The 9,539-nt window shown below is 51.9% G+C and overlaps 1 protein-coding gene across 1 annotated transcript; it reads left to right on the top strand.

Annotated features, from left to right (window-relative positions):
• The first annotated feature begins 280 nt into the window (after positions 1-280).
• On the top strand, positions 281-1,793 carry CLDN23 (claudin 23). The gene has a single exon (XM_030564305.1). The coding sequence runs from the start codon at positions 623-625 to the stop codon at positions 1,358-1,360; it is 738 nt and encodes a 245-aa protein (XP_030420165.1). The 5' UTR covers positions 281-622; the 3' UTR covers positions 1,361-1,793.
• Positions 1,794-9,539: the final 7,746 nt, after the last annotated feature.

Below are 9,539 nucleotides of genomic sequence, written 5' to 3'. Positions count from 1 at the left end.
CATTGTTATTGCTCAGGAGCCAAGCGCAGACCTTTGCTCAGCACCATTGAAACCAGCCACGCACAGGCTGGGAGCAGCAAAGGATTTTTCTGCAGTCACTTCACACCAATCCCCACCTGCCCAGTGATCATTCGTCAGTGCTTTAGGGCTCTTTCCTGGTTACTGTTTCACCTGCAAGGATAGAGAAGCCCTGCCTTCCCCTCCCCTCCCCTCCCCTCCCATAAAATACCACCCAGAACTTGTTTGACAGCCGGGCTGGGTTTCTCTGTGCATGCAGCAGTTTCGGTCAGAGCAGCCAGTTTCCTTCTGCTGGGAACAGAGCAAAGAGGAAGCCGACAGTATGGCCGATGCCCCCTGCGACCGGGCTGGCAAACCCAGCAGGTAAGAGCTTGCGCAGGGGCTAACAACGCTGGGCTGTGTGGGCAGGGCAGGCGCCAGGGCCAAGCAGGAGGAAGGGCCCTGTGCTGGGCAGACCACAGCAGCTGGCGGGGACGGACACAGCTCTATCTGCCTCTGAAGCAGCGCTGCTCCTTCCATCCCCGTGACTGGGTTCTCCTCTCCCCAGCACAGCGGGGCACCAGGGCCGGTGGTTCCATTCCTGCCTCCTCCTGGGCCCTGCAACATGCGGACGCCGTCGGTGATGATCGTGGGCTTGGTGCTTGGCCCCTGCGGTCTGCTGTTGAACCTGGTCAGCACGCTGACTCCCTGCTGGAGGCAGGTGAGCAGTATATCCGGCAAGCCCATTGACGTGGTCTATCAGCAGGGCATCTGGGAACTCTGCCAAGAGACCCAGAGCACCCGCCAGCGCCAGTGCGGCCTGGCTGATGAACTCGGCTACTTCCCCACGCAGCCAGTGCCGGTGGCCAAAGGGTTGATGGTCTCCTCGCTGGTTGTGACTGTGCTGGGGCTGGTGGTGGCGGCTCTGGGGGTGCGCTGCTGGCAGGAAGAACCCCGCTATCTGCTGGCAGGCCTCTCCGGCCTGATACTCTTCGCCTCCGGGCTGATGAGCCTCATCCCCGTCTCGTGGTACAACCACGACCTCAGCGCCCTGCCTGCGCCCGCAGGCAGCACCCTGGAGGTGGGCTACAGCCTGGTGCTAGGCTACCTGGGCAGCTGCCTGGAGCTCATTGGGGGCTTCTCTCTGGCACTCAGCCTCCACCAGTGCTGCCAGGAGTGCAGGAGAAAGAAGACAACTACCAAATATCTCCACCACAGCCAGCCGGGCCCCGCCACCGTATCTTCCAGAGACTTCATGCCACGCAGCCAGAAGCCAGCTCCCAAGTCCTTCAGCAACCCCATGGATGTGCTGGAGGGAGAAAGAAGCGTCAGCCACTCCCTGCCCTGCGACTCAGACTTATAGCCCTGCCATGGCAGGCCGGGCAGATACAGCCCGTACCAGCACGGACGCGGGCAGTGCAAAGGAGCCCCTGCCAGCGAGAGGCCAAGGCTGGTAGAAAGGGGAGCTGTGCCGAGCCCGGCTAATAGCAGCAAGGACCTCTCCCTGCCTCTGTGCAGATGGACCCTCCTGCTGCAGCAGCTGGGGCTGATGAGAGTTTGGGACCCAGTAGCTGGAACTGCAGCCATTTCTTGTGGGCTCTGGACAAGAGGTGGATATTTCTGTGGAAGCAGAGCAAGAGTGGCATTATTGACGATTTGCACATTACTGCCTGGCCATGGTGACTTAGACAGTTAACAGGAGGTGGCAGATAAAATCTTCAGAAACAGCTATGTGACTTAGGACCCTCCAGCTCATTGGAAGTCAATGGGATTTAGGCTCCTAAGTGCCTAAATTACTTTGGATAAAATTTTCAAAATTTTCTAGGGCTTGGAGCCTAAAAACCTTTGAGGATCTGGGCCAAGTGACTTAGGAGCCTAACACCACATCCTTGGGAGATGCAGGGTGTGCAGTACTTTTGAATATGCATGTGTTTAGTTAGGAGCCTAACTAGCCACCAGCACAGGCAATTCTTGGCCAGAGATATTACCGACAGAGTGTTCAGAAAACAACTGGGGTTATCGCAGTCTAGTTATTGTATCTCTACGTAATCAGCACCTTCTCAGCTTCAGTGTTTACATTCGGTACGCTGCTGATTTCTAGCATTCTTTCACTTCTTTGCACAGAGGCACGGGGAGCAGGGCTGGATTTAGGGGCAAGTGACCCAAGCGACCACCTGAGGTGTCGGGCTTGGCAGGGGGCGCTGGGCTCCGAGTGCTCTGTTCATTGTTAGTGACAAAAGGGAAAACAGAATGCGTGACGTGAAATGTTTTAGGTATTCTGTACGTGGGTTCATTTTTCACCAACCTCCTAGAATGTTCTGGACCTTTGTAGAATCTCGTGGAACCTTCTAGACTTTTCCAGAACTACATTTTCCCTGAACCTCCTAGATTGTTGTCAGCCATGCCCTCATGGGTATATACTGGGTGACATGGGTGGCACACATCATGGGGGGGGGGGCCAGGCTGTGCCTCCCCAAACAGCCCAGCATGGCCCTGCCTATGGTCTGTGCTGAGGCCCCCTCCTGCTTGTCCTTCTCCCTTGGCCCCTGCCCGGGGTAACTTCTCGTCTTCTGGAAAGCCGGCTGCTGCCGCCGGCCTGTGACCAGCCTGTGGGGTGATGTGGTGCAGGGGGGTGGAGGGGACAGGTGGGCACTGGAGCTATGCCACCCCGTGATTGGGCTGCCTGTCCTGTGCTCAGGGAGACTAGGGGCAGATGGTGGGAGGGGCAGGCCCGGCCAGTGGCTTGCCTCCCAAGTTAGCAGTTCACCCACCACCCATCGGTGCAAATGAAGTGAGAGCTCGGCTGCGATATTGTGAACCTTGTTTTCTTGTGTAATTGTGAAAGTGTACTTGTGTTTTAAGAGTTGAAGAGTGTAAGCAGCAACTAATAAAGGACATATTTAATGAGACACCAGAGATCTCTATTGAACTCCTATCTACACAGCAATATAAAAGAAATGCTGTTACTTCTCTTGCTGTGCTTTACACGTAACGTTTGGTGCCTTTCTAAGACTGCAGAACATAGACTTTTTGTTCTCCCTAATACTGTCTGTTTTCCCCTGCAGAAAATAAAAGATGCCCCCAAGGAAGGCTTCAGGAGCTCAGTATAGGAAGCAGAAAGCTCGATTGCAGCAAGGGGCAAACATGATGGGAAAATATCTGAAACAGAACGTAGACCAGGCTTTAGGCAGTAGTGATTGCCCCAGTGCAGAAGAAATTGAGGAATTTATTTGCATGAATAAATACATTTGCATGCTAGGATCTCTAAATTTGTATCTTATAGGACAGGGATAAATCATGCATCAAAGTCCTGAAATGAGCTACATCTGCACTAAAAAAATAAGGTATTCAAAAGTTTAATGGCAGCAGGCTGTGGGGGGGGGGGTGGATGCTGAAGCCACTCCTTGCCTGGGGTGCCATCTGGTCTAGGCCGTGGGGGCTAGGAGAGGAACTGGGGTTTAATTTATGCCTTTTGTATTACAAGTTTCAATTTAACTAGCAGGTTTCATGATCCAAGCCCAAGTGTGTAATGCACACAGGAGATCAAGGAAACAAGCAGAAAACATACTGAGGGTAGGTGCATGAGTTTCCCATAACTACACAGCAATATTTAGAGTCTATTAAAGGCAGTTCTCGGGCCTGAGACCTCACTGGCATGACTAATGAAGTGACACGCTACTGCCAGAAGCGATGATGGAAGTGGAGTGTTTTGTCCTCCCTCAACAGAGCTGTTCCTTGTGGGTGTCCAGAGAGCCAGCTGGTCCATACGGAGCACAGCGACACAAGCTGGGTCAGTAGCTCCTGTGGCGGTTGGCTCAGAAAAAGGACTGGTGTGAGAGAAGGCTTTATGCTGAGCTACCGTCTAACCTGAGAACTGGGGGTCTCCACTGCTAGGCTGAGTCACAGTGGCAGGAAAACACCCCTGTTCTGAGGGTAATGAGCACAGCCCTCTCCAGGGCTGTCGGACTATTCCAGTGACTCTTTGCAAGACTTAGTTTTTAAAAGGGGATGTTTAGTGAAGGCATTTGGTTGGTTTTATCTGTCTGTTTTGCAGTTAGACATAACACGCTGATTTCAGAGGAAAAAAAACACATCCCAGCTAGACTGTTGCTGGCTACGGAACAGCCAACTGCATCCCCAGAGCTTGAGGTGCAGTGGGCTCCAGCACCCCACATGGGACCCCTTATCCCAGCACCCCTGGAGGATATGGGGAAGTTTTGAAGCTGGATTCCACTCACTGCCCTCACAGTGCATGCTGGCAAGTGCCCCTGCCCAGGAACTCCCTAGGGGTGGGAGAGCTCCCAGCTCTGCATAACCAGGGGAGGGCAGGGGTAACTTCCCATGCAACCCCACCATCCCAGAAGCCAGGGGCTGCCTCCCGCCTGTCCAGTTTTGCTCCCTGCTCTGGGTGAGCTCTGAACAGCAGCCAGGTGGTGGCAAAGCTGCTGCCACTGCAAGAGGAGCAGGAACAAGGTTTGCACTCAGCTGGGCCGCAATGGTGCTTCTGGCCCCCATGCTGGCTGCCCGCAGCACTACTCAGCCCCCAGGAACTCTGGGATACATTGAGGGGCCATCGGGGACCCAAGTCAAGGTGGGACAGCAGGGACACATGAAAGCAATGGGGGTCAGACCCTGGGTCCCACCTTAAAACAGTCTCAGAGGCTCCTGGACTCTAGGGCCAAACCCTTGCTTAGCACCACTGGTATGTGGATCATGCAAGAACAGGATTAGGCTGGAGCCTGGGCTGACATGGCTGTGTAGACATGACCCAGAGTGTGCATCTCTATTAGATGTACAAAGTCAATGGTCTGAATTGTATTGGCTGAGACTCACCCTGTCCCCAGTAAATGAGTCCCTGCAGCCCAGCACCTGGCAGGGGCTAGACACATTTCAGTTCACTAACAGCGATCAGCTGGCTGCTCATTGAGGCTAAACACAGCAGCCAGGGCCCTAGAGCTGGGAGTTGACAGATGCAGTAGGAGCTAACCCCCTCCCACTGAAATGGTAGCTTGTAAACCAAACTTGTCCCCTTGTCTTTGCTACAGATTTGAGGTTAGAGTTAGGGCAGGTGACAAGTGTGCGTGGCAGAGGAAGGGGGGGTGGCTAGTTCTGCTTTTACAAAGGTGAACTCAAGGTAAGTTGCACTGCCTGTTACCTTCTGAAGAGGAGTAAAAACAAGGACAACCCAACTGTAGCACAGGTCATTGCAAACTACAGGCACCATCTGCCTTTTGGGCCTGAAAAAGAAGAGGTGGGGAGGTATGGGTTTAAAAAGGTGCATCATCCCAATTTATCACTCACATTGTGTGCAATGCAAGAAACTGATTCAACTGCAGCTTCACTGCACCTTTTATCCTACACAAACCTGCACTAGCACCTGATACACTTACAACTTCTCTGATCCTTCTCATGCCTCCACTTATAGGTTTTTACCCTTGCAAATGTTTATTTGACCAGTCACCAGCCACCCCTGCTCTCACAGGACAAGTACTGCAAGGTTCCTACCTGTGAGCCATGTGTTACAGAGAGTCCTTTTAAGACAGTCAGTTAGCCTTGCAATCCTGCACTGTTTCTCAGAGGGTCAAATCCTATAACCTTTTCCTGCAATGAGGCATGAATAAGCTCCCCCCTGCCCAATGAGCTTTAGTTTCTGTTATGGCTGGTGCTGTCTGTAAATCTCTGCCTTTCAGCACAGCTGCAACTGCTCTTCACATCCCTGCCAGTACTCTTCTACCCTATGTCCGATTCAGGCCCTGGGCTGCTGAGAGGCATTCCCTAGTACGAATGTTCAGAGTGCACAGCTGAGTAAACTAGGACCTTTTACCTTTCTGTAGTTCCTTTGACAATAAGTATGGCAAAGATATGTAAGTGTGAACTAGGCCTCGTGGAGCAGGTTGTAGCAATAGCAGTGTTATTGCTCTGTTATCTGCTTTTAGACTAGTACTATTCTACATGCAACACCATTATGCTGGTGCAGTGAGATGCAGAGACAAGGAGTCTAAGCAGCTGGATTCTCTTCCAGGTCCTGTCCCTGACCTTGGCATTAATTCCCACACTAGCCAGACTGTAAGCAGTCTTGGGGAGGTAGTGGGGTGTGGAGAGAGTGTGGTGTCTGGCCCAATAGGGCCTTCTGAGGTCATATTACTGTACCACCCTAGAGTCTACTAGGAGTGCTCACTTTAGGAGTTCCTACAGGTCTACCATATGCCCTGGCTGGGGCATCTGGATGGAACAGTGCCTGGGACCGGTCTAGCAGGAGATGAGCAGGCACTGACAGCTCATCACAGCTACCAGACAAAACCCAACCTCCCACCACATAGGAACAGGGAGAGGGTTACAGAGAGTAGCTCTAAGCCTGCTGGGGCAGGGGTACACACCCATCAAGCTCTGCTAGAAGCCTGAACTCTGGTTTCTCCCCAGCATGGATCCAGTACATGGGCTGTGTTCAGTGGGGCCCTTGACAGTTGCCTTGCATGGAGTACAAGATTGCCTTTAGAAAGGGTCCTAGCCCTTGTGGTTTCCTGGGGAAGCCACTGCCTGTGGGCCATTCTAGTGCTGGCTAAGGTAACTAAAGCAGCTCCAAAGGTGGATTCCCCCAATCTTCTGCTGTCTTAGTGCCCAAGCCTTTGTAACTCCTACAGTGACTCCATTAGATGGAGTGTTCTGCAAAGATCAGCTACCTGCACAGGGTCAAGAGGGCTGCCTAGACCTCCCCACCCCTGCTCATCTGGCTTCACATTGTCCCTAGGGAGATGGGCTTTTCCAGGGCCCAGCAGTCTGTTTCCACCTCCCACATCCAGATTGGAGCTAGGAGTGGTCATCCACACTGGCATCTGGACCCCCATGTGCTGTAGTAATTATACCACCTTCCCTCTTAGTCCTGTGCTGCTTGTACAAGCTACTCTCCACCCCCTCTCCAGCAGGCAGGGCCATTCCTGCCCTCCAGTTCTAGCTCTACAGAGCAGCTCTAGGGCTTAGATAAAATCTCCAACCAAAGGCTAGAAACTAATGCACAAACTAGCACAGCTTCTGTAACTGACAGGCAGCAGAACAGCCTGACCTACTCCGCTCCCAAGCTGGAGAGCTTCCAGCTCCCACCCCCAGGAGCATGAAGCCAGCAGGTAGAGATTTGGCCAGTTTCCTGTAGCAAGCACACTGCTCACCTCCTGGGGATGGCATTAACCCTCTGCCTTAAAGCTCTTTAGAAATGAAAAAGAAAAGTTTCCAAAATGGTCAAAGCAAACTGTTTGGACTCCAAATCTTTTCACCCCAAAGCAGTGTTAGTTTTTGTTCTCCCAAAAATGTTTAGTTTTGCCCAGCTCTATGTTAGATAACCCCTCCCCTTTGGGGAGGTTAGCACCTCAGGCAGGTGCTATGTGGGGTTGAGACAGCAGGTTTCAAGAGGTAGGTTGTGGTGAACAGTCTGGGAGGGAGAGGGTCCTGCTACAACAGCAATTCCCTATTGACAGACACCAACATCTGCTATTTGCACAGCTGCTACTGCCACTTCTCTCAGAAGGCCCCTCCCTCTCAGGGCAACAGCACCTTGAACCTCCAAGGTAGGAGGTAAGTCACCATCTGGAGTTGTTACAATTCAGATGGTGTCACAGATCCAGCTGGGTGTCCCCTTTCAGCCATCCACCAGAAAGCTGTGAAGGAAATCCAGGCCCCTACAGCCCCAGCTGCTCTAAGCCTCTTTGAGCCTAGCCCCTGCCTCAGTTGTGGGGTCCCAGCACTCTTGGTGCAGACCCCATCCTGAGACCTGACTCTCCTGCACTTAGACCCTCTTCCAGAATCCCACCCCAAGGGGTGAGCCTTTGGGTCACTGGTAACTCTAGTGGCACAGGGTACAAGTGAAGCATGCACATGTCCACACTGCACAGGCCATTTAGTGATAGCAACATCCTCTGCAATGCCCCTCACTAGCTCACCCTTTCTGGGAGGGGACCATCTGGGCTTAGGAAAGTATGCAGGGTTTCTAGCCTACCTGAAGCAGGCGAGCATGTAGGGTGGCCCCTTGTTCAGAGGGGTTTTCCCTAGCTTCCCTCCTGTCCAATGCTGCCTCTTGCTTAGAAGCATCCAATCACCTCCATCAGGAGGCATCAGGCCAAGCTCTAGCCACATCTGTGTATGCATGTAGAATTCCTGGCTCCAATGGACCCTGAGCCTAGTTGGGTCTCTCCTTCGGTACTGGAAATTTGGGGCATCCAGGTGAGATCTCATTCCCCACACATTGCAGGGCCTTGTTTGGCAAACTAGGACTAGCACAAAGACTCACCCAGGTTGTCTGAAGGACCATTAAGCCACATTCTACTGAAGGGCAGAGGCAAAGATACATGCTCTCATTTGGCGAGTGTAGGTCTAAGATGCTGTGTACCCCTGTGACCTCAGAGCACTTCAAAGGCAAAAGTTCTCTAGACAAACAGTTGTGGCCTTGTCTGTTAGAAGCCTAGATGGTGCAGACCCCAGTTAAACTGATCAGACATGCTTGGCTAAGAGCCATGGGAAAAGGGTTAATTTTACTCCACTTGAAAGACACTGTGCGGCTCCCATTTCATTAGTATTGGCAAGGGGTATTCTGTACTGTTGGGGTTTAGCATCAGCTACCACCAGTACTGCAAGCTTACTGCTTACCCAGGCTGCTCAAGCCAAATCTACAGCTCTACTCTGGAGTTAGAAAATCCAGGCTTTTCCTTCAGTTACTCTTGGGTAAAACTGTCCTTGCAAAGTGAGGCTGACCCTGGACCTACAGAAAGCTATAGCCACCCAATTGCATGTAAACTTACGCATATTCAGGTTGTGTCACATCTGTACAAGTAGCCATATTTGCATCAGAACATCCATACCAGAAGAGGAGACATTGACCAGGAACTATTTACTGACCAGCATTTGCACCAATACTAAGTTGAAGGATGTGGCAAGACACTAAAGGATTCTGCAAATGTTACTTTATTGAGAGAATTTCAGTTTCCCAACATGAAGTTATTCTGTCTTCATAGGAGTTACCAGCATCTGAAAGGAGATAAGAGAAAGCATTAGATTGGTATTAGTTTGTATGCCAGAGGCACAATTAGTCTCCCCCACACTGCACTGCAGTCTGTTAGTTGGGGAGTGGTGCCCTGTGCCTGAGGACCTGGCTAGTTTACTGCCCATGTGATCAACCCATGCAAGGTTTTGCAGTAAGTGAAGAGCTGCTGGCCCTTGGTCTCCATCCAAGAGCTTCTTAGATGCAAGCCAAAATAGTGGCCATTTCCAGTCCTTGGAGCAGTTAGGGCTCCAAGAACCTAATTTTTAGTGGTGTAGCAGCATTTGCCTTAGGAAGTTCTGCCCCTGTAAGCCTGAGCTTGGATGCTCAGTGGTCAGTATCTTCGTTTGGTGCAGTACAGCTTTATCCAGTACAGGACATTGGGCGTGCATTTAAGCTACTGGGTCTTTTAAAAGGGCTTTGAGAAAGGTTTGATAAGTTCACAGGCACATTTAGGCCCTGTGCCAATCGAAGTAGCACTCCTTCCCCACCCTCTAGAAAAGGGGAGTCAGATATC

Source organism: Gopherus evgoodei, chromosome 5 (genome assembly GCF_007399415.2).
Source record: "Gopherus evgoodei ecotype Sinaloan lineage chromosome 5, rGopEvg1_v1.p, whole genome shotgun sequence".
Taxonomy (NCBI): domain Eukaryota; kingdom Metazoa; phylum Chordata; order Testudines; family Testudinidae; genus Gopherus; species Gopherus evgoodei.
The sequence above is the reverse complement of the archived record's forward strand: the minus strand, read 5'-3'. Positions and strand labels throughout refer to the sequence as shown.

Coding starts and splice junctions, on each gene's coding strand:
- CLDN23 (XM_030564305.1), top strand. CDS start 623: ATGCGGACGCCGTCGGTGATGATCGTGGGCTTGGTGCTTGGCCCCTGC.